The sequence below is a fragment of the Microcebus murinus genome, chromosome 8 (genome assembly GCF_040939455.1).
Source record: "Microcebus murinus isolate Inina chromosome 8, M.murinus_Inina_mat1.0, whole genome shotgun sequence".
In the NCBI taxonomy this organism is placed as follows: domain Eukaryota; kingdom Metazoa; phylum Chordata; class Mammalia; order Primates; family Cheirogaleidae; genus Microcebus; species Microcebus murinus.
Genome location: NC_134111.1, coordinates 6,232,641 through 6,260,001, shown reverse-complemented (window position 1 = coordinate 6,260,001; position 27,361 = coordinate 6,232,641). Strand labels below are relative to the sequence as shown.

The following is a 27,361-nucleotide window of genomic DNA, read 5'->3' as shown; positions in this document are numbered from 1 at the left end:
GGCATGTGGCAGGACAAGCACAACACATGCGGACGGAAAGCAGCCTCGCAGGGCTATATTCCAGTGGGAGTGACTGCTGCCGCCTGGCTTTGCTCACTCCGGAATCCACGTTTGACTCCAAGAGGTGGGCTGATTTCCTTTGCCAAGCTGTCCATTTACAGTGGTTCCCTAAGGAGAGCACTAACTCAAGATCTCTGATAAAAAAAACAAAAGAAAAACTAAATCCACAGTCTGGGAGTGGAAAGGCAGGATGCAGATCTCTGGACACCAAGCAAACTCTAAGGCGGGAGTCCAGGGCTCCCGCTTCCCGGGGCAGCAGCTCGGACGCGTCCTGCCAAAGGAGGCAGCCGTCGGGCTGCACGACCTGGGAAGCGATCGCCTCCCGGTGCCAGTGCCCTGCTCGGTCCGTGCTCTGCGCTGGGGACGATCAGGTTTCAAAGAGCTCAAAACTTATCATTTGGGGAAGGTGTCCAAATTATTTATTTTTAATTATTAATATTTTTAGAAAATAAATCATTACAAATGACTTTTGGAAAAGAGACAAGTATCACAGATATTTCCAAATTTTTAAACAACATGGTATTTTTTATTAACTTCCCGACACAGTTTTACAATACTCTGGATATGCTGGGTGCTGCAGGAGACATCTCTCTGGAGAGATGACCTCTGGCCCTGCAACATTTTGTTATGATGCTGGATAAATTTGCATAGGAAGTAGCAGGAATATTCATGGAACTACTCCCAAAATGCAGTGGCTGACAACAGCTTAACCATCCGCATACAGTCGGCATGGTTGTGTCCCACCAATCTAGACAAACATGCATCCGCAGCAGATTTCCCCTAACTAGATTCTAAAAGTTTCTGTGGCCTCTCCAGTGTGCCCTGGCATGAGGAGTGTGGTCATGGGAAGGGCAGGGGAAAGAGACAGTGACAGTAATATTAGCCAGTTGCAATTCAATATCTTATTTCAACTGATTGTAATTAAATTAACTTATTTTTGCCAAATTTGATAGTTTTATAATATATCGACACAGTTCTGCTGAGCTTTATTCCCCAGAATTTTCCTTTCTGTATATTTCTAGTTATGGGGAGCCACAGGAGAGATACCTGGAGGCTTGGAAGGTGGAGGGAGGCTGCAGTCCCCCGGAGGTTCGCACACACTGCTGCTGTTTTGGTGACTCACCTTGCTGGCCTGTGGCAGTGGCTGCACCTGGAACTGCTCCACCTTCCTCTAGATCAAGGGTCCTCAAACTTTTTAAACAGGTGCCAGTTCACTGTCCCTCAGACCGTTGGAGAGTGCGCACTGTGGGCTGGGGACGAGTCGGCTGCTAAGCAGGACAGGCAGCGGAAACAAAAACACCCGGAGGGTTGGATAAATGTGCTAGGCGGCCCGCATGTGGCCCACGGGCCGTAGTTGGAGGACACCTGCTCTAGATCCTGCTCCAGTCTCTTAAGTTCTGGGCCAGGTGTGTGCGTTTAGCTCCAGGACAAAGGGCCCCAGCCTTTGCAGAATACTTATGTCACTTAGATTAACAACAGGAAGTGGCATGGGTTTCAGCCCATCCTGGCTTAGCACGCGCTTACTTATTCTAGCTTGCCTGTGCTCCCCACCTCACATCCACCTTCCCTTCTCCACTGGTCTTCCAGCTTCAGCACCTGACCAAGGACAACAGGCTTCCACAGCCCACTGCACCTCCTCCGCAACTGCAGCAGGTCAGACACGCCCCACAGATCCTTGTGGATCTCCTAAGTGCCTGTTTCTCTGATTGAACCTCCACTGATAGACAGTTTACCAAAGGCATAACCTCATAAACGCATTGCTAGGATACTGTTCGGGTTTTGGAAAGAGATCCTGAAGTTTCAGCTTTATTAGTTTTACAACAGATTCATCTCTAGCCCAGAGATTTGTGTTTCAGTTTTCTCACTGGTGGTCATGTTGCTGCATGGAAATTAGTATTCTTTGAACACTGTGATAATAAGAAGGAACCTCTAAGCATAATCTAGTAGGAAGAATTACAGTGGGTTTTGCATTTAATCTGGAAATGAGTATCTCATGTTGCACTAACATGAGACATCTCGGGTAACACAAAATAAATATAAGAGTTTCTTGGGACACTTTAGTTAATCTCCTTGTCAAATATCATATGAACTGCACAGACTAAAAGACACATATTTTTCATTGTAAAGTGTCTTTCTCACAGTTTTAAAAACATAGACAGTCACCAATTCACAGAGAAAGACATTTTTTTATGGTATATAAATGCACAACTATTTATTAGTTTACCCCCATAGCATCTGCACAGAGGATTCTGGACTCAGGATAGTAAAATATAGACAGATAAATACTGGGTAATTATTTCCAAGGATGTCATCAGAGAACTTTCACTAGGATTTTCCCTTATTACTCTGTGTAGTTGAGACCAATTTTGAAAAATTATAACCACAATATAACTGTTGTATGAATGTTTGTTGTTTTCAGCAGTTAGAGGAGCGAGCAAGGAGTTTAGAGTCATAGATCTAACATCAGATTCACAGCCGCAGCCCTTAGCAGCAGAGGGGGCTTTGGCCAAAGCTCTCACATTGTATGAGCTCATTTGCATTATCCATAAATAAGAAAGCTTGTTAGCAGGCCCAGCCCTCAGAAATCTCCCAGTACTGAGCCGCAGTTGAAGGAGCAAGTGTGTTGGGAAAGGTAGGCTAACTAGGGTGGTAAACAGCCCCCAAATCTCAGTGGCTTAGCTAATTAAAGTTTCCTTTTTGCTCACATCGCACTGCAGGACAGCTGAGACATGAAGTTGTACAGGGACTCAAACACCTTCTGTCTCATCACTCCAGTTCCTTCCAGGTCCTTGGGAAGCTCAATCTGGTAGAGAGAAAGGAAAATAAGAATGGCACATAGGAAGTCTCTAAGGGCTATTCCTGGAAGTGGGGCCTGGGCCTCACCTCATTTCTGTCTGCTTAAGCAACATTAAACTATTCTTAGTAATTGACACATGCCACGCTCTCCTTCCTCTGAGCCTATACTGTGCTGCCTCCTTCTCCAAGAAGACCACAGGATTGCTTGTCTACCTGGGACTCAGCTTGTCAGTCACCACTCAAACACCATCTGACTCAGGCCTTTCATAGGCCTAGCTATTCTTCTTGTCAAATGTAAACTAGACTTTCTACATGTCTCATCATAAACTATGCCATACTACATTGTAAATACTTACAGGTACATTTCTTTCTTATTCTGTTTGAGAACAGAAATTTTGGTTGCTCTTCTGAGCATCCCTAAAAGAACAGTGTAGTTACTAGCAATTGCAGACCAGGAGTGAGATGAAGAATACATAAGAAATGGCACAGGAAGAACGCTTACTAATCGGGGGTTCCCGCCAGATCAGAATGCTTGCAGGATAGAACTTCTGATGTAGCTGGACCTCAAGGACTGGCTGCCTATATCCTGGGTGGGGATGTTACCACCCAACTGAGTCCCTTGCCTGCTGCCCAGACAGAGGCCAATATATTGAGATAGCAGGAGTGGCAGCAGAGAAAGAGCTTGATATCACAAAGTGCCAAGTGAGGAGATGGGAGAAATTTCTCAAATCCATCTCCTCCAGAATTTTGGAGCTAACATTTTTAAAAGTGGTTTGGCAAACAAAGGACTAGGAAATTTTGTCTGCTTTTTGGCTGGGGATGAACTCATAGCGTTGAGAAGCAGAAATTGTCCTCTTGGCTGAGACAGTTCCGGGGTAGAGGGTTGCTGGGCCAGTTGGATCGGTTCCCACACGTGGCCACTTGTTCAGTTGACTGACATCAGTTAATGTCTCTGAATGCAAAGTCTGGGAGATACCTCAAGGACCAGCCTTAGGTTTTACAATAGCAATGTTATCTACAGAAGTGATTGGGGAGGTCACAAATCTTGCCCCTGTCAAAGACATGTGACACTTAAGCAGCAAGCAGTCACAGCAGTAGGCATGCTAGGGAACAGTGGCTGGTTGGCGTTTAGTTATGTCCGTTCTTCTGTAGAAATCAGACTCTTATCACAGTTCCTGTCTTATGGCCTTATATCACTTTAATATATGCAGTTTCAGGAGTGTTCTCAGTCAACACTTGCTGAATGCATGTGGACTATACTTTTCCATGAAGGAGGAGTTAAAAGAAGCGTAGAAACTGACTCTTTCTTAGCACTTACTGTGAACTAGTCTGGAAATTCACTACTGTAGGGGCTGAAGGAAACCTGCCCCTTCGTCCTTTGAAGGTTCATTGAAAAATCAACTCACAAATGACAGATTAGTGGGAGAAAGGGAATATAAATTTATTAACATGTACATGGGGAGAACCACGGAATTATTACCTCCCTCCCCAGTGGGGTTCCGAAGCTTATACCTTATCCTGGGAAAATAGGCTGTGGGAGGAGGGAGAAGAGGAATCTGCTGAGGGGCAATTAAGGATTAGGAGGGAGAATGAATGGATCTGCAGACACCAGAACAGAGATTAACTTGTAAATAGTTCCTTTTGGGATTTGAATGAACCTGAGAGACAGACATTATTTTTGAAGGGGCCTGTTGAGATGAGGTTACATTTTTGATCTTACAGGGTGAGGAAGGAAAAAACAATTGTTCTTTTTGGTGGCTTCTGACTTTAGGCAGATGAAGAAACTTCTGAGAAATTCTTCCTGGCTTTGGGAGAGCGTGGGGGGTGGGTGCAAGGTCAGAGAGACCTTGAGGTTTCTTCAGTTCAGCCCGTCAAAGCACCATTATTTGGGGTATTGGTTTCTGAGCCCCATCACGACAAATCAGAAGAAGTTGGTCTATTAGCACTCCTTTGTGTTTAAGAAAACTGAAACTTAGGACAGTGAGGAGGCCAGGTTTATAAAACTCGTAAGTAGCAAAGCCAGGGTTTTAATTCAAACCTCCTTGACTTGAAAACTCTCTTTTGTGGTGTGCCCGGTAAACTCTCCTCTCAAGGATATTCACATTTGGTTGTAAGGTCGAGACTTGCACCTATGACACAAGGACTGAATCTTCTTCTGAATGTGCGGCCTGCCAGGAGCCTAACGGGGAAGGAGGACTGGGCCGGGGCGGGGAGCTCAGTACTCGGAGCTGCTCTCACGTGGTGTTTCCTGCCTGGGAGAGAAGTCAGCAGTCCCACTTCGGCTCCCACCTCCCCAGTTGGAGGTCTCTGTATCAAAGCCCAGGATCACCGAGTGAGCTGTGCTATTTTATCTTCAGATATTGTTTCCCAGCTGTGTGAGTCAACCAGCAACTCGTACTGAGGATTTGATCTGTCCGCAGCACCCGGGCGTCCTCATCAGCGAGGCTTTGTTCCATGGAAGACGACAGCAGTGGTCAGGGAGCCCCTGCCAGCTTCAGGAGAGGCGGGTGGCCGGTCCGGCACTGCCCTGCCTGCAGGGCCCGGGGTTTCACCTCTCTGAGCCTCAGGTTTTGTTTTTGTTGTTTTATGTTTATTCATGTATAAAATGAAGAATAAAACAATGTCCTCATCTTCCAGTCTTATGAGAAGTCGCGGCCTAGTTAGACTCCACCTCTTCTCCTTTTCAGCCTAGCAACGGGCAAAGGCCCCAGGCCCCAAACAGATGCCAGAACAGTTAACGGCGTCCACGGGTAGGGCTCGTCCAGAGTTGAGTTTCACAACAGTCCAAAGGCTCTCTTTGTTGTGCGTGAAGCTAGAAAGGCAGGGTGAGGTGACTAGATCCTTCCAGAGGCCGTGGAGGACTTCCAGGGCTAAGGGCAACTGCGTTTGGAAAGCCAAGTCCAGGGAACGACACAAGGTTTGTGAGAGCTTGCTGGAGACTGCGATACGGAAATAAATCCCCCGAAGCGGTATTTACTTTTTCATAGTTACTGAATCTGAGCCCGATGCGTGAGCTCCCCTCTCCGAGCCAGAGCGCAGCTGCGGGAGCAGAGCTGCCCAGGCGGCAGCGGCTCTGGCTCGGCTGGCACAGACTCCAGAGTCCGCCGTGCCCAGCCCTGTCTCCTCTCGCACCGCGGCCAGCGCCGCCTGTGAGCCCAGCGACCCACCGACCCTCCGACCCACCGACCCACCGACCCTCCGACCCACCGACCCACCGACCCACCGACCGCCCGCCCGCCCGCATGCAGTCCGCCGGCCCGCGGCCCTGCGGGGTGGAGCGGCGCCGCTCTGGCCCACGGTGACTGCAGTATCAAATGGGAACTACCGTATGGCGTGGTGACCGCTGTCAGTGTGTCCCCAGCTCCATGCGGGACAGTGATCTGTTCCGTTGCCATCCCCTTGTGCTGGGTGTATCTCTCCCCTCATTTACACACCCCTCCATTGTGTGGTAGCCTCAACTTACACTGCATCTTTGTGTAATTTGACATGAATATTTGGATTACGGTGATAGATACATGTAAGGCTTAAATCTTACCATAATATCGAATCAATTTGTGAACAATTTTCCCCCAGAAGAAAGGACTATCTCTTCCTATTTTTCTTTGATGTCTGAATCATTCTTTCCATACGGGACCCAGACATGCAGTCCTAGGTAAGCCACAGAATAGCTGCCTTCAAATTCCAGTGCGCATAAAACGTCCCTGTGCCAAGCCTAGCTCTCTCTTTTAAAAAGACTTTATTGCCCCTCACTGGTCAGGGCTTTGTTCTCCCTCAGGGGCATTATCCTAATGGTATCCTCATCTTCCCATCCCCGGTCTGTCTAGTTCCGCTCTGGCTTCCAGAGAGATCTCTGAGAAGGCCACGTCTTTATAAATCATCAGTGGTCTTTGAATTCAGAGATAACAGCCTCCAGGGATCACATCTAGAAAGACGTCGGGTAATAAAATAATAAAATTATTAGCCAAGAGTAGGATCACTAAATAAATGAGTTGGGAAACATTCTTGACTTACATGGTTTTTTGATGACTATTTCCCCTAAAAGGAATATTAATATCACTAGGAAAAACAAAAGAAGAGAGAAAAAGTATATACATAGACTTAGGGTTTTGGGAAAAGTTGCAATTATTATTTTGACTATTAATATGTCCATACTTATTGCAAACTTGAGTTTTCAGCAAATGGGATGGAACTATAAAAATCTCCTGATAACCGTCACCATTTAATAAGTGTTATTTTACTTTTTTTTTTTTGGATAGTGCTTCTGAAATTTTAACTTGCAAGTGAATGAGCTGGAGATATTGTAAGACTCAGTTTCCAGAGCCCTATCCCATGTGAATGGCTTTACTTCCCTGCACCCCATAGGCTAGTCTTAATTCAGATGTGAATTATTGGGAAAGTTATATTAAGCATGTTTACATATTTATATTTTAAATATAAAACCTAATTAAGGATAATTACTGTAAATTTGATAGATTAATTTACTGGATCATAGAGGGTCAGGATGATGCCGTGTGTAACCAGAATATTAGGCACAAGTTTCTTCATTTGTATTTAGCAACTGCATTTTATCTTTACCTCAGTGAAATATGCTATGGTTTCTAAGAAGAAAATGAAGTGCAGATGCAGGCTTGGGTGGCAGTGGAGCCAGAGGCAGACTCAATCTTTTGCTCTTCTCGCTGGCCAGAGGTCATATGGCTGGTGTGTTGCCCGAGTTCAACGCCACGGGCCGAGTGCATCAGGCTCCAGGGCTGTGCTGCAGTGCGCAGGAGCCCAAAGCACCTCCTGGGGCCTGCCCGTGACCTGACAGCCCAGCCTTCAGCTTTCTGTCTGCTTGGTTCATTGAGGGATATTTTATACACTGTACGTTTCACCTGTTCAAAGTTCAGTGGTGTTTATATGTTCACACAACATTGCAACCATTTCCATTCTCTAATTTTGGGATATTTCAATAGTCCAAAAAGAAATCTCATGCACATTACAGTCATTCCTCACCCCCCAGCCCCAACTCCCAGCCCTTGGCAGCCACTAATGTACTTTCAGTCTCTACAGACTTGCCTAATTTGGACATTTCACATAAATGGAATCATATGGTCTTTTGTAACTGGCTTCTCTACCTTAGCATAATGTTTTAAAGATTTACTCATTTTGTTTTGTAGCATGTATCAGTAGTTCATTCCTTTTCTTTGCCTACTAACATTCTGTTGTGTGAACATACCACATGTTTCTCCAGTCATGGGTTTGTGGGCTATTGAGTTGTTTCCACTTTTTGGCTATTATAAATAATGCTGCAATGAACATTTATATCTAAGGTTTTATATGAATATATGTTTTCATCTCAGTTAAGTATACACCTACAAGTGAAATTGCTGCGTTATACCCCCACATCCTTTTACAAACTTTTTATTTTGAAATAATTTACAGTAAATTTCAAACCAAATAGCACTGCAAAGTCCTGTTTACCCCTCATCCAGTTTCCCCAATGGAAACATCCTGCAGAAGTGTGGTACAATATTAAAAAGGAAATTGACATTGGTACCATACACGGAGCTTATTCAGATTGTACCATTTTTACATGCACTCAATTGTGTGGGTTTAGTTCTATGAACTTTATCACATGTGTAGATTTGTGTAATCACCGCCCCAATCAAGTGCAGAATAGTTTCATCACAAGGATCCCTCATGCCATGCCCACTGTGGCTTGAATATATTCCCCAAAATTCATGTGTTAGAAACTTAATCCCCAGTGCAACAGTACTGAGAGGTGGGGCTTTTAAGAGGTGATTAAGTTATAAGTGCTCTGCCCTTGTGACTGGATTAATGCTGTTATCTCAAGAGTGGGTTAGTGATCCTGAAAAGTGAGTTCCTGATAAAAGGATGAGTTTGTTCCCTTTTGAGAACACAAAGGCTCTCATGCCTTTCCACCCTCCACCATGGGATGATGCAGCGAGAAGGCCCTCATCAGATGCAGGCCCTTGACCTTGGACTTCAGACCCTCCACAACTGTAAAAAAAAAAAAAAAAAATCTCTGTCCTATGTAAATTACACAGTCTCAGGTATTCTGTTATAGTCACACCCACCCTCTCTCATCCCCCATTCCTAAACCCTAGCAACCACTAATCTAGCTCCATCTCCAGTAACCTCCTTTAAGTAATGGAAATGTTACAAAACCTATGTCTATTTTCAGCCTGTACCAGCTGTATGCAGACTGGGACATCAAAAGATCTGTTTTCTAATTTAATCCCTTGACACATTTTTTTGAACTAATTTCAGCACTCCCATTAGTTTTAACATTTTTTTCTCTTTTGTTCACTGAAATAAGGCCAAGGCAAAGTCCTGCAAACCCACTGCACAAGGGGCTTGATAAACTTAATTTAATAAATGGCTGCTAAATGCAAAATGCTTCACAAGCATTTACTTAATTATAAGAATTAATTTGATCTTATTGATGTCTGTAGGCTATGCATGTAGATATGTAACTAAATATGCAATCACATGATAAATATTATGTTGCTGGGGGCATAGGAAGCAAGGAAAGAAATAGGACTGAAAGATTTTAAAGGCTTTAAAAATATGTACTAAGTTTCTTGTCTATTTCTATAGTTTTACAATAGGAATATAAATGGCTGAGCAGAAAAGCTACAGCTTTGACCTTGGTACTTGAAAAGGTGAGGTCTAAATAAAACTATTTTGCTGTCTGAATACTATCATTATCTTTAATGAGAGTGGGCATTACAAGGACATTTCAAATTGTACCTTAGGCAATAAATTAGCTGCCAGAACTATATTCAGACTATTTTCCTCAAAAATGAAAACACTGATCCATCTGCTCTGTCCAGTGACATTATATATCTGATCACATTAATATAAAAATCTATTCTAAAGAGTTTTAATATGTCTATCATTGTCCTTTTCATTGAAGAGCACATATCTTTGTGTGTACCCCTAATATTATACCTTCAAACATAACACTAGGTTTACTAGTTGCTGCTTTTAATGAAGACATATCTTGGCATGGATAGCGCTTCTTTTGTTTTTCCTTCATGCTCCCATCTTCTTTCCAACAGAAAATATGATAGTTCTGCTATGGATGACCTCCAATGCTAATTTAAAACTCGTATAAGACATATCAAGTCATTTCATACATAGTTAAAGGCAGTCTATTTGGCTTGAACTCTACTAGGTATTGCGGAAAACAAAGAAATTGCACAGAATCTTTCAGTTTAGCTCAATTCAACTTTCAGTGACTATGGGGATATTCAACTAATAGTCATTAAATGTTTATCTTTAATGTAGAGAAAAATTCCTTCACTCTAGGAATTTATAGATTAGCAGGGGAGACCAAAGGTGGTGAATCCAACGATTACCATACACAGTGATGGGGACCGAGAGAGGAAGACTACCTAAACTCAGACTAATGATGCAGGAAGGCTTCCTGGAGGAAGGAAGTCTGGCAGTCAGTCTCAAATGAGATGCATGTTGCAGAGACATGTCACCATGCCAGCACAGGCCACGCTGATGCTGTTCTCTGCTGAGAAGGACCCACACGGCATTCACAGAGTGAGCACCTGCCCGGCTTTGAAAGCTGAGAGTAAAGGTGATTCTCTTGAAAAACCATTTAATGTCACTATTTCTTTTCTAGGAGTGTTCTTTAAATACTTTTTTTATTTTTCTATCAGAAATATTTAAATTTTGAGTCTAGATTGGGTTAATTTTGGTAAGTTTAAGACCCTGAGTTACTTGAAGTCTAGAACAATGTCTTTTGTTTAGTTTTCTCAGTGCCTACTCTAGAGTAACTGAAAAATAAGTAACTTCTCAGTAAATGTATATGGAATATTTGTTCCATAATGTGTGAGGCAAGCAGTGATATCTACAGGGACAATTTAATAAACAAAAGAGCATGTTTGTACTTTCTGGAACAGTTGAATCGAACCTGTGTGTTTACCTTCACTTCTTTATAAAACCCCACATGAATAACAGTAAATGAATTTTTTTAAATGGCTCTGTTAGTCAGCGGCTGATCAGAGAAAACGCTTGAACTCTTATTACTTTCAAACCAGCAACTTCAGTGCTGGGGTGATCACAAGAGGTCTGAAAACACAGCTGGCCAGAAATTGGAGAAGCTGAAGGAGAAGGTAGCCCATGGGTGGGGCAGCTGGCGTGGCTGCCCCACTCTGACTCTGTCAGCAGGTAACCAATGTGTGTGATCTACCCTCACGCCTCACGTCCTGCACTGGCTTTACAAGCATGAGATAAATGTGTGTGCCATGTTTCTTCCACCCTCCAAATCTCATGTAAAATGTCCTTTGTGGGATGTGATAACCATAAACTAAGCAGGGCAAGGAATTCTGGGAAATGTAGTTCCAGTTTGGTTTAAATTGACACAACTTGAATCCACCACAGTAGCATAAACTCACAACCACTAAGGCAAGATAAACACACGGACATACACACACACACACACCCCAATTAACAAACACACACACTCACATAGGAAAAAAGACAAGGAAAAAAAAAGCAAGAAAATGTTGAAAGCTGGAAAGTGAGTAGATGAATAGTGACAGATTAACAGACTTAACAAGCTGAATCCTGATTTAGATGTAGTGAAATCCAAGAAACAAACAAATTTACATTACAAATTCACCAAAGGCGTAGAAATTGGATATGTCAGTTACCTCTGCAATGAAGGTGAAGGTAGGATTAATATAGGAAGAGTAATCTAAGTTCTTGAAAGTGGGAGAAAACTTGTATGGTTGAAGGAAGTTGTACCATAGTGAAATTGGGGTACTGTATGAAAGCATTTATATACAAAATGCCAAGACCTCCTAGCCTTCTATTCAGCTCCCAAACACTCAGCAGCTAAATATACAACCTCTAAATCATAGACTTTAACAAGACCAACAGAAAAGACCTACAGACACTGACATTGGGATTTCTCACAAAATGGTCAACCCAGATAACCCTACATTAAAGCCCTTGGGAGGTAAATCACAGACATTTGTTTAGAAATACCTATAAGTATTTCAGGGACCACCATCAAATAGAGGTGAGAGGACTTCAAAAGATTAACTGACATCCCAGAAAATAATATAATATGATTGTAAGATAGAGACCAAAACAAAACACAAAACAAACCAACTAAACAAACAAGCACACACAATTTAAAAGGAATGGCCTATATAGAAAAAAGAAAATGTTAAGGGAACCATAATATGTTAATAATTAATGTTCTCAGATATTTTAAATAAATATTGCATTTATAAGTCAAAAATCCCATGTTATTAAAGGAAATAACATTCAAAGGGAAAAATATTGTAGAATTTTAAAATGCTACAACTGAAATATCTAAAAACTCAAATAATCCAAATGTTTTTAATGGGTCAATCATTAAACAAATTGTGGTATGTTCATACCATGAAATACTATCAACAATTAAAGAAAAATAGACTATTGATACTTTAAACAACTTGAACGGAACCCAAGGGAATCATGCTAAGTGAAAAAAGCCAATTTTGAAAGGAACACCCAGCACAAGGGTGAGGGCATGTTCCGGGAGACACCATGACCAGGCAGGGAGCACGCCAGTCAATAATGCAGCAAATCAGAAGGACCTAGAAGACGCTTTTTATTTGAAAGTGAATCAAAATCCATAGACTACCTAAAATATTAAAAAAAGGATAGAATCATATAATTGTTCCTCATGTACCCTTTACCCAGGTTCAACAGTAATCAATATTATGCCATTTTCATTTTCACTCTTTTTCCCTTATATTTTCATGGAACATTTTAGAAATTATGGGCATGTCATTTCTTTACAAATACAGTATTTATACTAAATGATTCTCTAACACAGAAGAACTTTTTATCTTTTAAAACATAACCACAATACCATTATCATTCCCAACCAAAATTAAAAATATTTTCTTAATGTCATCTGAAAATCTCAGTTTTAATTTTTCTGGTTGTCTTAAAATGTCTGTCTGTCCTTCCATCTATCCTTCCTTCCTTCCTTCCTTCCTTCCTTCCTTCCTTCCTTCCTTCCTTCCTTCCTTCCTTCCTTCCTTCCTTCCCTCCCTCCCTCCCTCCCTCCCTTCCTTCCTTCTCCTTCCCTCCCTCCCTTCCTTTTCCTCCTCCTCCTTCTCTCTCCCTATCTTTCTTTTTTTCCTTTCCTTTCTTTTTGTTTCCCTCTTCCCTTCCCCTTCCCTTTCCTCCCTTTCTTTCTTTCCTGTATTTCATTTAAATCAGGATGTAAACCAGGTCTAAATGCAGTGTTTGGTCGATATGTCTCCTATATCCCCACCCCCTTTTTGTCATTTTTTTTTTTTTTTTTTTTATGAAACTGAGTCAAACCTTCCCACATTCTGGATTTAACTAATTACATCTTTGTAGTGTGGTTGAGCATGTTTCCTTACCTCTTCCTGTAAATTGGTGTTTAGATCTTAGGGCTTGCCTTGATTAAGTTTCAACTTTTGGGCAAGAATATGTTTTAGATGTTGCTATGTATTTCTTATTGTATCACATTAGAGGCACCATGATAGACACTTTGAGGGATGTTGATAAGATTGAACCTTGAGTGTGGGTGTTGTTAATTTAATCCATCCACTAAAATATCCCCCATCAGTGGTTTAGTGGTCCTTGATGATCATTGTCTAGTCTTTTATTACACTGGGGGTTATTAAAGGATGATTTTCAAATTCCATTATTTCTTTTTCATTTTCTGGCTTTGGTTATTGTTTAAAGATTTTTTTAATGGACTATTAGGTTACTCTCAGATACAGTTCATGTAAAAAGGCAGTATATTCTTTCCAGTTTTTAGAATGTGACTTTATTCTCCAGCAACCTTCAGGGTGAACCAGTGGACTTATTAGATAGATAGATAAGATGGATAACTAAATAGAAACTAGTAGATTGTATATATTTAAAAATTGCAGTGACTATTCTTTTTGATGCCAAAATTATTTCATCAAACCACCTCCTTGTGCCATTTTGGCACGATTCCAATCTTTATTTAGATTCTTGTTTTTAAACAGAATAAGCCATTATGATCTCATTTTGTACTTTTTCTGCAAAAAAAAAATGAACTCAGTAAAACCTTTGTTCTTTTTAAGTAGTAAATTGTGTTTAGCTTTACCACTACTGTAGCAATACTACTTGTGCATTAGGTTGTTTCTAGCAGTTTCAGTGGTTTAATCATGAAAATGAGTTATTTAAAAGAAAGCATTATATAATGAGTTCAAACTGACATTACCAACTCTAAGATTGCAGAATTTTATGTATTTTTTGCCTTTTATATTTAATGTTTTATGATAAAAACTTTATATTCTGTTGACAATAACATTATTTATTAGCTTTTCCTTGCTATGTATAATACTTTTATAATACAATAGCAATATTACTTAAAAATAAGATTATTTACTTTAGGATTTTAATTTTATTGATAGGATATGTCCTACCATACTCTATTAGTCAAGCTACTGTTTTACACTAAATATGTTTATCTATGAGTTCATAATAATACTAAAAATATTCTCATTGGCTACTTTTGGAGTATACTAGGGAGACACTTCAGTATTCTGAAACTGATGAATTAAAGGAAAAGCATAAAACATTTATCTTGCTTATCCCCTCTAATCTTGTAGTTTGGGGACATCAAATAATTGATGAGGGATGTTTCCATTTTATAAAGTATTCCCACTAATAAATCAGGAAGGAATGATAGAATTAGAGTAACCACTCACCAGCTGGTTTGTCTTTGGGGAAAGTACTTGTATTTTATGAGCTTATTTACAGTATCCATAAATAGGAATGCTGTTACCGGGCTTCGCCCTCTGAGATCTCCCAGTGACTGAGCCAACATTTAAGGAACAAATATATGAGGAACAGTAGGTTAACTTAGATAGTAAATGACCCCAAATTTTCAATGGCTTAGCAAAATAAACATTTATTTTATGTTCACATCACACTGCAGTGCGATCCTGCTTAATAAAGTCGCACAGGGACAAAATCCTCTTTTGTACTGTAGCTTCATGTCGTTTAGGTCCTTGAGGTCCTCTGTGAGGATTTTGGTTGCTTCCCTCACTTGCTGTGGTCGCTGGGGCATCAGCGAGCCATGCGAGCAGAGGCCTGGCAAGGCCCTCTTGCTGCCCTGGCAGCCTTACAGCGCCAACTCCCTGCTAGAGCAAGAGCTCTGCGCACGGCTTCCCGGCGGCTGAGCAGATGCGTGCGGCATGGTATGGTGGTTGTTTTAGGTCAAATTTGAAGTGCTTTTTCTGGAGGAGGGGTTCGTTTTTACACAGCAATGTATAACTGATACACTGAGAATACAGATGACAAATTAGCCAAATATACTGGTGATTGTTGAAGCTGGTTGTGATGATATCTGGTTCATTTTATTACTCTTTGTGCCCTTTGTATGTATTTGAAAGCTCCTGTAACAAAAGAATGAAGAAGAAAATACCGAATTTCAATATTACTTGAAAGAATTCCTAATTAAATTCATCTGTTCTGGTGGCTGAGGCAGGAGGGTTGCTCAAGTTCAGGAGTTCAAAACCAGCCTGGGCAAGAGCGAGACTCTGTCTCTACTAAAAATAAAAAGAAATTAATTGGCCAACTAGAAATATATAGAAAAAATTTAGCTGGGCATGGTGGCGCATGCCTGTAGTCCCAGTTACTTGGGAGGCTGAGCCCAGGAGTTTGAGGTTGCTGTGAGCTAGGCTGATGCCACTGCACTCTGATGCCAGGCAACAGAGTGAGACTCTGTCTCAAAAAAAAAAAAAAAAAAAAAAATCATCTGCTTTAATTTCTTTTAAAGGTTTAAAATTGCTTTTCTATTACATTTAGTTTTTTTAATTATTTAAAATAGTTTCATGGTTTTGAAGTTAAAAATATAAAACATCCAGAAAGGTATTATTTTCATCCCTGTCCCCTGCCCCCATTTTTTCTCTGTTTCCCAGTAAGAATTCATTTATATTAGTTCTCACCTGAACAATTTGGGAGACATTTGACTGTTGTAGTAAATTTGGAGTTATATTACCAATATATCCATAGAAAACTGGGCAAATGAGAGAATAAGACAATTATTAATTTCAAGAATAATTGAATTTTGCTCAGGAAAGGAAAAATAATCACATTATAATATGTGGCGAATTTGTGAATAGCATTTACATTGAAATGTCATCATAAACAGAAACCATGGATCTAACTAAAGTTACAGTTGGAAGGGCAGGGAAATGGAAAGTTGTTTATATTTGGGGGATGGGGAGAAAAAGGGCTAAGTTTTCATCTTCCATATTGGTAAGTAGGTAACTTATAAAAGTGAAAAATCAAGAAGTAACATTACAGACATGGTATTTAGAGATATAATAATAGTCAATATCAAAAGAATAAGAATAAAACATCATCATCTCTGTACAGAAGGAAGTTAGAGGATGTTGGTTTTTCATAACATAATATTTTGGGGAAAAAATCAAGTAAACAGAAAACTCAAGAAAAAATAAGAGCCAACATGACATAAAACAATGATGTAATAATAATAATATGGTTTGTATTTAAGCACTTCCTCTGTGCCATACATGGATTATCTGTTTGAATTCTTACTACAACAGTATGAGGTGGACTCTTTGTAGACCTATAACCAGATGAGTAAAATAATGCTTTGAGGGTTTAATAACTACCTATTGTAATGAATCATTAGAAAATTTAGCATGTGGAAACAACACACATCATCTCGTAGTTTCTCTGGGTCTGCAAGCAACTTGCGGGGTGGTTCTGGCTCATTCTCGCACACGGCCACAGTGAAGAAATCAGCCGAGGCTGCAGTCACTGCACGGTGTGACTGGGGGACTCTGCCTTGGTGCCCGCTCATGTGGCCTGCTGCAGAAGTTTCCAAGCTCAGTGTTTTGGGCCTCTCCCCAGGGCTGCCTGGTGATATGGCAGCTGGCTTCTACTCCGGCAAGTGATCCAGGGTCACTCAAGATGGAAATTGCTGCCTTTTTATAATCTAATCTTGCAAATGACATCTATCACTCTGTCATATTCTATCTGTTGGAGTAAGTCAGCAGGTCCAGCCCCCTCAGGGGGAGGGCATGAATTTATGAGCAGGATGTGACCACCAGGGAGTGTCCATTGTGGGCATGGCCTTAGAGGTTACATAGCGCAGTGAAGTAGCTTGCCCGGGCTCCCACAGGTAGTCAGTGGTAGCCCAGCCAAGCGAAACCACCCTTTTTGATTGCAGGGTTCATATTCTTAATCACTGTGCAACCACCATGTGCTGCAGGGGTGGCCTTTACCCTTTGTGGGACAACAGAAACTCCCTCCTCATGGTTGTCATCTTGGGAGTATGAACATGATTGGGGACAGGCCACTCACAAAAGAGTTGACTTCTGCAAGTGTGACACACACTGAGAGTACTGTCAGGTTCCGGCAAACATAAATAACCTGGACAGTATGCTCAAAACGAGGGGTTCACATCTCACTCCCAGGTGCCTCCTGCCGCAGACAGTGTAAGAAATGTAAGGTTATTCCTGAGTACAAGGATAACCTTGAATTCACTCTAATTTATAAAAAGTCAGATGCTCTTAAGCCTTATTACTTTACTGGTAATGAATTATTTGAGGCACCCCTCACACTTGATCATGACAAACTGCAGCTCCATATTCCTGGGATGGGGCATTAGTCACAGGGGCAGGAGTTGGCTAAGGTGAGGGGTTTGTACTAAATCTTGGAAGCTGTTGGGAGGCACTGAAGTGTTTCAAGCAGGGGAGGGTGACATGATTGGACGTGTTCCTGCTGCTCTGAGCTACGGTCCTTTGTCTGAAGTATCCGGTGACATTCTATATTCTTACACGTGAGAAAGTACATGTCTCCTTTATACTCCCACAGATTTATTCGTGTTGGTTTAATACAATTTTTATATTTCTCAAACCTGCAGATTGGTTAATGCCTCCTGTCTCAGGGTACCTGGGCCTGGCTCTACCTGAGCACCACAAAGACCTCTGTGGCTGCCAGCCAGGCTGTGAGTGTTCTGGGGCACAGACTGATTGCCTCCTCCATGGTTCTGTGCCCTGGGGGCAACCACATCTGTTGACGCGTATTCAGAGCTCAGCAAACAGATGTTAAGTCAAAATGGACTGAGCCTGATTGTGCACTTACCTATATGTTAGCTCCCATACTGAGCCCCAGGCATATATAGAAAGAAGACACTGTCCTTACTTTAATAGTAAAAAGTCTCAACTGTAGATATGCATTACTTTTTTTGTTCATTTACTAGTCAAACATTTATTCTGCTCCTGCTGTGAGTGTCGTGCTCTGCTAGATGCAGGGACACAACATCAAATACACAACGTAGCCATGCTGACAGATCCTGCAGCCCACCGAGGGAGACTGAGCGGGACACTGATGATCCTAGCCCAGCGTACAGTGGGAGCACGGGGGAGGGGCACGGAACAGGTGAGGGGAGACATTTTGAAGGATATAAGCTCTGAGATGATTTTAGAAGAATAAGTGAGTTAAAACGAATAGATGATGTGGCTTTGTCAAGGATACGAACACCCTAGTTTGTTAAAGCTCTGGGGAAAACATTAAGGGAAAGGGGAAAAAATGCTCAGGGAATAAATATAAGTGGGAGTTACTGACCCCTGCAGAGGGATATGCAAATCCAAGCAAAGTTTTCTCTCTGCTGCCTTTGTGTCTTTGCAGCCATCTACGAGCAGTCCTGCGAGGTGTACAGGCACCAGGGCAACACGGCCGGCTTCTTCCGCATCGACTCGGATGGCAGTGGGCCGCTGGGACCTCTCCAGGTGTTCTGCAACATCACCGGTAAGGCTCCTGCTTAGCCCGGCCACCTGACGGTGCAGAGCGAAGGGAAACGTGCTGGAAGTGGACACCTGTGTGCATGCAGATTTAAAGGAACAACGTGTGGAGGGAAGGGTGTTTTGGTGAATAACAGGAATGCACAGCTAGGTTATTTCCATGGGAGAGAGACAGAAAAGGAAGCTTGTTAATGGTCCTGATAATGTTTCACTGAAGCAGGGATTAATTTTCCAGCATTTGCTGTAGGGCTTGCCAAGGACATTTTCTTTTTTAAAACAAAAACAGAAAGAAAGGGAAAACAAACAAAAAACAAAACTCATGATCAGTGGGAAGCCCTGACTGGACAAGTAGGAAAACCTGGCTGGTGTTCGGCCCTGAGAACTGTGTGATCTGGGTGAATCCTAGCTTGTCTGAGCTTCACTTGATCATCAGGGCAAGGGAATAACCGTGCCCACCCCTAGAGCCGTGAGAATTAACTGCAATCATGTATCTTGGAGTAGCTAGCCAGACTGGAGAGCCTGCAGATGCCTAACAGAAAAGTGAGCTGTTTCCGTTTTCCCTGGAAATCTCTTGATAGCTTGCAACTTCTTTCTCGAGCACAGAAGGACATAGTAAGAGGCAATTATTACATGGGTTTAGGAACAGCGTATAATCACTAATTTACTCTGCAATATAATTCCACAAAGCCAAATCCTGATGTAATAGTTATTTAAAAATCCAGCTATGCAAGCACTTCTGCCATTTTGTGCATCATTAATTGGCACATACGCATCTTTTGTTTGTTTGTTTCAAGCACTGGTCTTCAGAGATGCCAGCTGCATCCTGTAGTGAAGCTAGGAAGCAGGGGTCTCTTAAGGCTTATTGAATCCTCAGGCCCCCAGCTTCTCTGCAACAAGGCAACACATTCATGGCGTTCTTTCTGTAGCCAGACACTGTTCTAGACACTGAAGGTATGCAGAGAAGTAAGACCTAGTGCCTGTCGTTCATGAGGCAGGGAAGTAGGGAGCACTCCCATGCCACATCATGGGCAGAAATGCAAGCAAACCATGGCGAGAAATGGTGATGAACGACACTTAGTAATTTGCCCATCTGGATACAAAGAGCCACACTTTTTCTGCAGAAGATGCTAGTTACCTGGAATTGGATAACATTTTCTTGCATTTCCATATTGCTTCATCTCTCGAAAGTAGATGTATGCTAGCTGCCTTTCAGCAACCCTATGACAAAATTAGAAAGTATCTAACTGTTTTCTTTTCATGATTGTTATAACCTAGAGTGTTCAACAACCTAGTCAGGGACAAGGCCTCTCAGTGGATCTTGGTTGTTTTTAAAACATAATTAACATATGGATTCTTGTTTACATAATGCAAATGTCCCAGGCCCAGAAATTCTAATTCAGTAAATGCTCTCATTGAGGTCCCCAGTGATTCTGATGCAAATTATTCCTGGCCACACTTTACCAAAAAATGGAGGAAGTAATTTGGCTACAGAATCAGGCAAGAGAGATAAATGCCTGCTGCAGAGTGGCTAGATGTCACTTGTAATCCTAGGAGCAGGGGCAAGGGGCATTGATTACCGAGCTCCAGTCATCTCCGAGAATGGACCTGAGAGTTTGCAAATATCATCTCTTTTAATCCTCACGACAAAAATCAGAGGCAGGCATTTTTTTTTTTTTTAATCTCAACCTAACATAGAAGGAAAGAGAACATGAGCATTTCATGACATGCTCAAGGTAATAAATTCTGTGACTAACAGTCAAGACTCAAAAAGTAAGCAGAGCCTTCTGGTTCAGTAATAATCCCTATCATGGAAATGGCAGTTGGATACTTTGTATTGTATATGTTTTGCTTTAAACACTGGTTTTTTAAAAAATATTATGAAAATAGTCAATGTTAATTGTAGAAAATTTAGAGAAAAAAGTAAAAAATATGAAGGACATGTTAAAACCACCTGTAATCTACAATCCAGAGATTGTTATTATACTGTTAGAATTCCCTTGCTACTTCTTTCTAGGAATGTGCATGTGTGTTTTTTTCTATGAATGTATATGTTAGATATATATATATACATATATATATACACACATACACACGTATATCTAAATCATAAACTTTAATTTTACTATACAAGTGTAGACTGTTCTCTATTAAAATATATCTTGAAAATAAAACATATGCATTTAATAGAGCTTAGGAATGTTAAGCTCTCCAAAGTAAGGCTGCTGTAACACAAGGACATAGAGGGCCTGATCCCTGGCAGGTCTCGTTTACCAGAGGTCTCCGCTTCATCTCGCAGCAGCCTGCTCGCAGGGCTTGTGTTTGCTAGCTTATCTGAGAGTGGCTAAAGTGAATGTGTGCTTGTATTTAAAGTTGCTGTTTTGCTGATGTGATTCTGAAGAAATAAGAGCATCTGAGTTGTGTCCTGAGTTAACTGGCTTGATATGCGTGATTAGGCATTTCTTGTGAATTTGATTTTTTTTTGGTTACATGTAGTAGAAAAATGTATAGGTTTTTGTTTTTGTTTGTTTTCTAAAATACCTACAGAAATAAAAACAAAGCTCTGTATAGGCTGGATTACAAAATTCTCATATTTAATTGGCAAACAATTTTCTGATACATAAATGTAATGATTAGATATGCATCTTTATGTTCAAAAATTGTAAATGTTCAATGTTCTTAAATAGGAACGACTTATGACACTGAAGGGTATGACACAGCAGTCCAGGAAGGAGGGTGAAGGAGAAGGGAGAGAGGAAACAGAAGTAGGAAAACTTGTTCCATCTTTAGCTCTGGTTTCCAAAAGCACCATGTTGCTTTTCTCTGCACTTTTCCGTAACCCCATAAAGAGTGTGCACAGGGCTGGGTGGCAGGACACCTGAGTTCTCTTTCTACACCTGTGCTGATCAGCTGAGTGACTGTGGCCAGTCCCACAACTCTAAAATTAGGATCTGGGGCCAGGTGTTTTCATAGCCCTTCCTCTTAGTGATCCATTGAGATTCTACAGAAAAGAGGAAGTTTCTCCTAGGAAGTCTATGGATACTTGCAAATACATGTCATGAGGCTGAAGATGGGCAGGTTTTCATTGTGGGATACAGAAAATTTGAATCCCAGCTACCTCTAATAATGCACACAGGCAGGGGCATGTTAGCTCCCCCTACCTGTAGGCAAGGTGGTACCTAACCTGTCCTGGGCGATCTCTGTCTGTGCATGTCACCTACACACAGAGCAGTCTTTGGAGAGGATGTCGCCAAATGCATAAGCAACAGCTGTCCCATTTGCTGTAAAGCAGCATCGTCCCTGCGTGGGGAAAGTAGGTCAATATATTGGAGTGACTTAGGAGGCAGTTAAGCTCATTGATGAAATGGACTGAATCTAGGCCTCTATAAACTGTGGACAGGGTGCCATCCCCAGGACTATGTTCTGAGTTGCTTCACCAGAGGACTAGTGGATGGGACAGAGAGAAGGCACAGTTTTTGGATGAAGGATTAAGTGAATTGATTGATGAGGAAGATAAAAGATTTAGTTTCCTCAGGAACACACGTTTGCCCTACATTTAATATCTTCATATTAATAAATGATTTACAATTCAGGTCAGCTCAATATAAATTTACACAGAATGGGCATGTGCAAAGTGATACAGTTATGAAGGTGTGTTTGCATCAGTTTTCTAAGGCTGCTGTGACAAAGTACAGGCAGACCTTGGAGGAATCTCAGGTTCGGTTCCACACCATCACAGTAAAGTGAGCGTCGCAATAAATGGAGTCACATGAAGTTTTTTGGTTTCCTACCTAGTGTATATAATAGTTATATTTATACTATCCTGTAATCTATTAAATGTGCAACAGCATTAAGTCTACAAAAACAATGTACATACCTTAATTTTATAATATTGTATTGTGAAAAATGTTAATGATCATCTGAGCCTGCAGGGAGTCATAATCGTTCTGCTGGTGGGTGGGGAGGGTCTTGCCTTGATGTTGGTGGCTGCCGACTGATCAGGGTGGTGGCTACTGCAGGTTGGGGTGACTGAGGCAATTTCTTAAAATAAGGCAACAATGAAATTTGCTGTATGGGTCGTATGGGTCGACTCTCCCTTCCATGAAAGATTTCTCTCTAGCGTGTGATATACTCGATAGCATTTTACAAGCAGTAGAACTTTTTTCAAACTTAGAGTCAGTCCTCTCTAACACCTGCCACTGCTATTTCAACTAAACCTATAGAATATTCTAAATCCTTTGTTGTCATTTCAATAATGTCCACATCATCTTTCCAAGGAGTACATTCCATTTCAAGAAATCACTTCCAGCAAGATGGCAGATGAGAAACACTGCCAGATAGAGTATCTCTGCAGAAAAGACAGATTCTAGGAGAAATTAGAAGAAAGAAGCAAGCAGACGAACATACATTGGACGAGGGTTGGAAGGAGGGGTACCTGAGACCACGGAAGACTCCACAGGAGGAGGTTAAACAGGAGAACTGGAAGCAGAGACCTCCTGAGTAGCCTGGAGACCAGTGGCAAGGGTAGGTGGAGCAGTTAACTCTCCCTGACCTTGCATCTTGGACTGCTGGTGGGCTCCCTAGCAAGTGGAGAGACCTGCAGACGCCAGCCCTGAGACTGCCACCACCAGCGAGCGGTAAGCCTGTAGCGGACACAGCACCAGGCTCCCAACTCCCGCAGGGCACCTCCCTGTGCACACACCTCAGTTGCACAGCAGGCGCCATATTGTCTCATTCTCCCCTCCCCCTTCCCTATCCCTGGCTGCCAAGAGAGACAATATAGCCACCAGCCGGAGGCACTTCCAGGAAATGGGGCGTTCCCTTTTGGGGCCCTACAGCTGACTGAGGGGTACTCAGATGGTGAGCTCCCTTCCCACCAGCCATTCCAGGTGCTGCCGGCCCGGTGATCCCAGGAGAATGACACAGGCCCTGAGGCTGAGAGGCATCAACCCAGCGTGGGCTACCATGAGTGAATTGGGACTGGCACTCCTCTCCCTGGTGGGGTCAGGGATTGAACTCTGGGGCCCAGAGGTCAGACCTGCAGACCAGATCCCATGCACCGAAGTCTTGCCTGGGGCACAGAAGGGATATTCATGAACACCCTACTGAGGTGTGTGTGCCTTTGGGGGCAGATCAGCATTCTTGAGGGCAACCCTCCTCCCAAGTGGGGGCTGGGTGCCCAGCCCAGGCAGCGATCCTGCACAGGGAACCTACAGGCCGGCATCACAGCCAGGGGAGTCCCGGTGGCATGAGGTCTGGCCTGCTAACAGAGGCCCAGGAGTAGCTGCGAAGTTGAGGAGGGTGGAAAGGAGCGAGGCCCACTCCTGACTGTGGGCCTCAGACAGCCCCACCCCCACAGGCAGACTTTCTGACTAAGCTGGGCCATTCCAGCCCCGCCCTCACAGCTTTTCCAGGAAGCAGAGAACAGAACTTTGACCCCTGATAACGGCATTTGTGGTGCATGAGGGCAGGCTTACCCAACCCAGCTCTGCCCAGACTCACTCCCAGACCAGCTCTCACTGAAGTGGAAAAAAGGACACACGTGGAAATCCCAGGGCCCCACCGACCACCTGAGGCACCAGAGTGCCTCTCCAGAAAAACAAGACCTGAATACAAGACCCAAAAACAACAGTGTAGCTTGTTCCTCTGAGAATGTGCCACCTACTGACAGGAAGGACATTCTGCACACCCTTTTCACAGAACCTACTGTCTCATCATACAGGGTGTGGTCGAATCTCACCCACAGACACCAACTACTGTCTCAGAGAATAAACAGGGTGTGTCTTTATCCAAACAAAAACCAAAAGGCAAGAAGCAATAACTGATCCAGATGGGAAGAAATCAGTGAAGGAACTCTGGAAATATGAAGAACCAAACAGAAAGCACACCCCAAAGAGGAGAACCAGCCCCTTAGAAATGGATAGAAACCAAAACAGACCACTAAAATGACAGAAGAGGAATTTCGAATGTAGATCATAAGAAAATTCAACAACTTGCAAGAACAACTGGATAACCAACACAAAGAAAATGAAAAAAGATTCCAGGACCTGGAACAAAAATTCACTAAGGAAATTAAAACAATGAAGAAAAGCCTAACCAAACTCCTGGAACTGAAGACTCAATCAGGGAACTGCAAAACGCAGTGGAAAGCCTCAAGAACAGGATAGATCAAACTGAAGAAAGAATCTCAGAGATTGAAGATAATACCTTCCAATTAAATAAATCAGTCACAGAGATAGAGCAGAGAAACAAGAGAAAAGAGCAACGCCTACGAGAGATTTGGGATTATGTAAAGAAACCTAATGTGAGGGTCATAGGGTTACCAGAAGGGGAAGAAGAAAACACTCAAGGGTTGGACAAGCTATCTGAAGATATCATAGAGGACAATTTCCCAGGCCTTGCAAAAATCTCCAGATACAAGTTCAAGAAGCTTAAAGGACCCCTGGGAGATTCAATGCAAACAGGAAGACGTCATGACATGCAGTCATCAGACAGACCAAAATATCAACTAAAGAGGCCCTTCTAAGAGCTGTAAGATGAAAGAAGAAAGTAACATACAAAAAAAGCCAATCCAAATAACGCCAGACTTCTCTACTGAAATTTTACAAGCAAGGAGAGACTGGGGTCCCATTCTCACTCTTCTGAAACAGAACAATGCCCAGCCTAGACTCTTATTCCATGCAAAGCTAAGGTTTGTATATAAAGGAGAAATCAAGACATTCTCAGATAAGCAAAGACTGAGAGAATTCACCAAGATAAGACCAGCCCTTCAAGAAGTACTCAAAACAGTGTTACCCACAGATCAGCACAATAAACACTCAACAAATGTAAATCTACTCAAAGCTAAAGATCAAAACCCAGATACCATAATGGCTCAAGAGAGAAAACAAAGAAACAAAGTTCAACCCAACATAATGAACAGAAATCTGCCCCACCTATCAGTTACCTCAATAAATGTGAATGGCTTGAACTCCCCATTCAAGAGACATAGGCTGGCCGAATGGATAAAAAAAACACAAGCAAAGTATCTGCTGCCTTTAGGAAACACATCTAACCTGCAAGGATGCAGTTAGACTAAAGGTAAAGGGTTGGAGAATAATATTAAAAGTAAACAGAAGCTAAAATAAACCTGGCATGGTGGTGCTGATTATGATAACTTAGCTTTTAAATCAACAAAAATAATAAAAGACAAATAAGATCACTATATATGGTGAAGGATACAAATCAACAAGAAGACATAACAATTCTAAATATATATGCACCCAAACTTGGTGCACCCAGATTCATAAAGCAAACTCTACTTGATCTAAACAAATGGATAAACAACAACACCATAATAGTCGGAGACTTTAACACCCCACTGAGAGCACAGGACAGATCCTCCAAACAGAAAATCAACAAAGAAATAATGGACTTAAACAGAACTCTAGAAAAAATAGGCTTTACTGACAATTACAGGATATTCTACCCAAAAACCACTGAATATACATTTTTCTCATCAGCTCATGGGCCATTCTCTAAGATTGACCATATCCTAGGACACAAAGCATGTCTCAAACAATTTAAAAATTCAGAAATTATACCATGTATCTTTTCAGACCACAGTGGAATAAATGTAGAAATTGATCCTAATAGTTCTCATTTCTACACAAAATCATGGAAACTAAACAACTTTCTGCTGAATGATCACTTCATAAATGAGGAAATCACTATGGAAATCAAAAGATTCTTTGAAGTAAATGACATAAGAGACACAAATTATCAAAACCTGTGGGACACAGCTAAAGCAGTCCTGAAAGGAAAGTTTATTTCCATAAAGGCCTATATGCAAAAGTTGAAAAGATCACAAATAGACAACTTAATGAATCGTCTCAAAGAGCTGCAAAAAGAAGAATAGACCGACCCCAAGCCCAGCAGAAGAAGTGAAATCATTAAGATCAAATCAGAACTAAATGAAATTGACAATAGCGAAACTATACGGAAGATTAATAAAACAAAAAGTTGGTTCTTTGAAAAAAATAAAATTGACACACCATTGGCTAGACTAAAGAAAAGCAGAAAAGAAAAATCTCCAATAAGCTCCATCAGGAACAATAAAGGAGAAATTACAACTGATGTCACAGACATACAAGATAAAATTTATGAATACTACAAAAAACTCTGTGCACACAAACTGGAAAGTGTGGAGGAAATGGACAATTTCTTAGAAATACACAGCCTCCCTTGGCTCAACCAGGAAGTAGTAGAATTCCTGAACAGACCAATATCAAGTACTTAAATTGAAATAGCAATAAAAAACCTTCCTAAAAAGAAAAGTCCTGGACCAGATGGTTTCACACCCAAATTTTACCTCACCTACAAGGAAGAACTGGTGCGTATCCTGCAGAAATTATTCCACAACATCGAGAAGGATGGAATCCTCCCCAACACATTTTATGAAGTGAACATAACCTTGATACCAAAATCAAGAAAAGATGCAACAAAAAAAGAAAACTACAAACCAATATCCCTTATGAATATAGATACAAAAGTTCTCAACAAAATCCTAGCCATTGAATCCAGGTGCTTGCCAAGAAAATAATCCATTACAACCAAGTGGGCTTCATCCCAGGGATGCAGGGATGTTCCAACATACGCAAATCTATAAATGTAATTCACTATATAAACAGAAGCAAAAACAAAGACCATATGATCCTCTCAAT

General features: G+C 41.7%; 1 protein-coding gene across 1 annotated transcript in view; it reads left to right on the top strand.

Moving 5' to 3' along the window:
• The window catches only part of CNTNAP5 (contactin associated protein family member 5), a 772,432-nt gene that overhangs the window by 483,963 nt on the left and 261,108 nt on the right, over positions 1-27,361 (top strand). Inside the window, exon 12 of the mRNA XM_012755965.3 lies at positions 18,550-18,669. Coding sequence (XP_012611419.2) covers positions 18,550-18,669 — 120 coding nt within the window. The remainder of the gene's footprint in view (positions 1-18,549; positions 18,670-27,361) is intronic.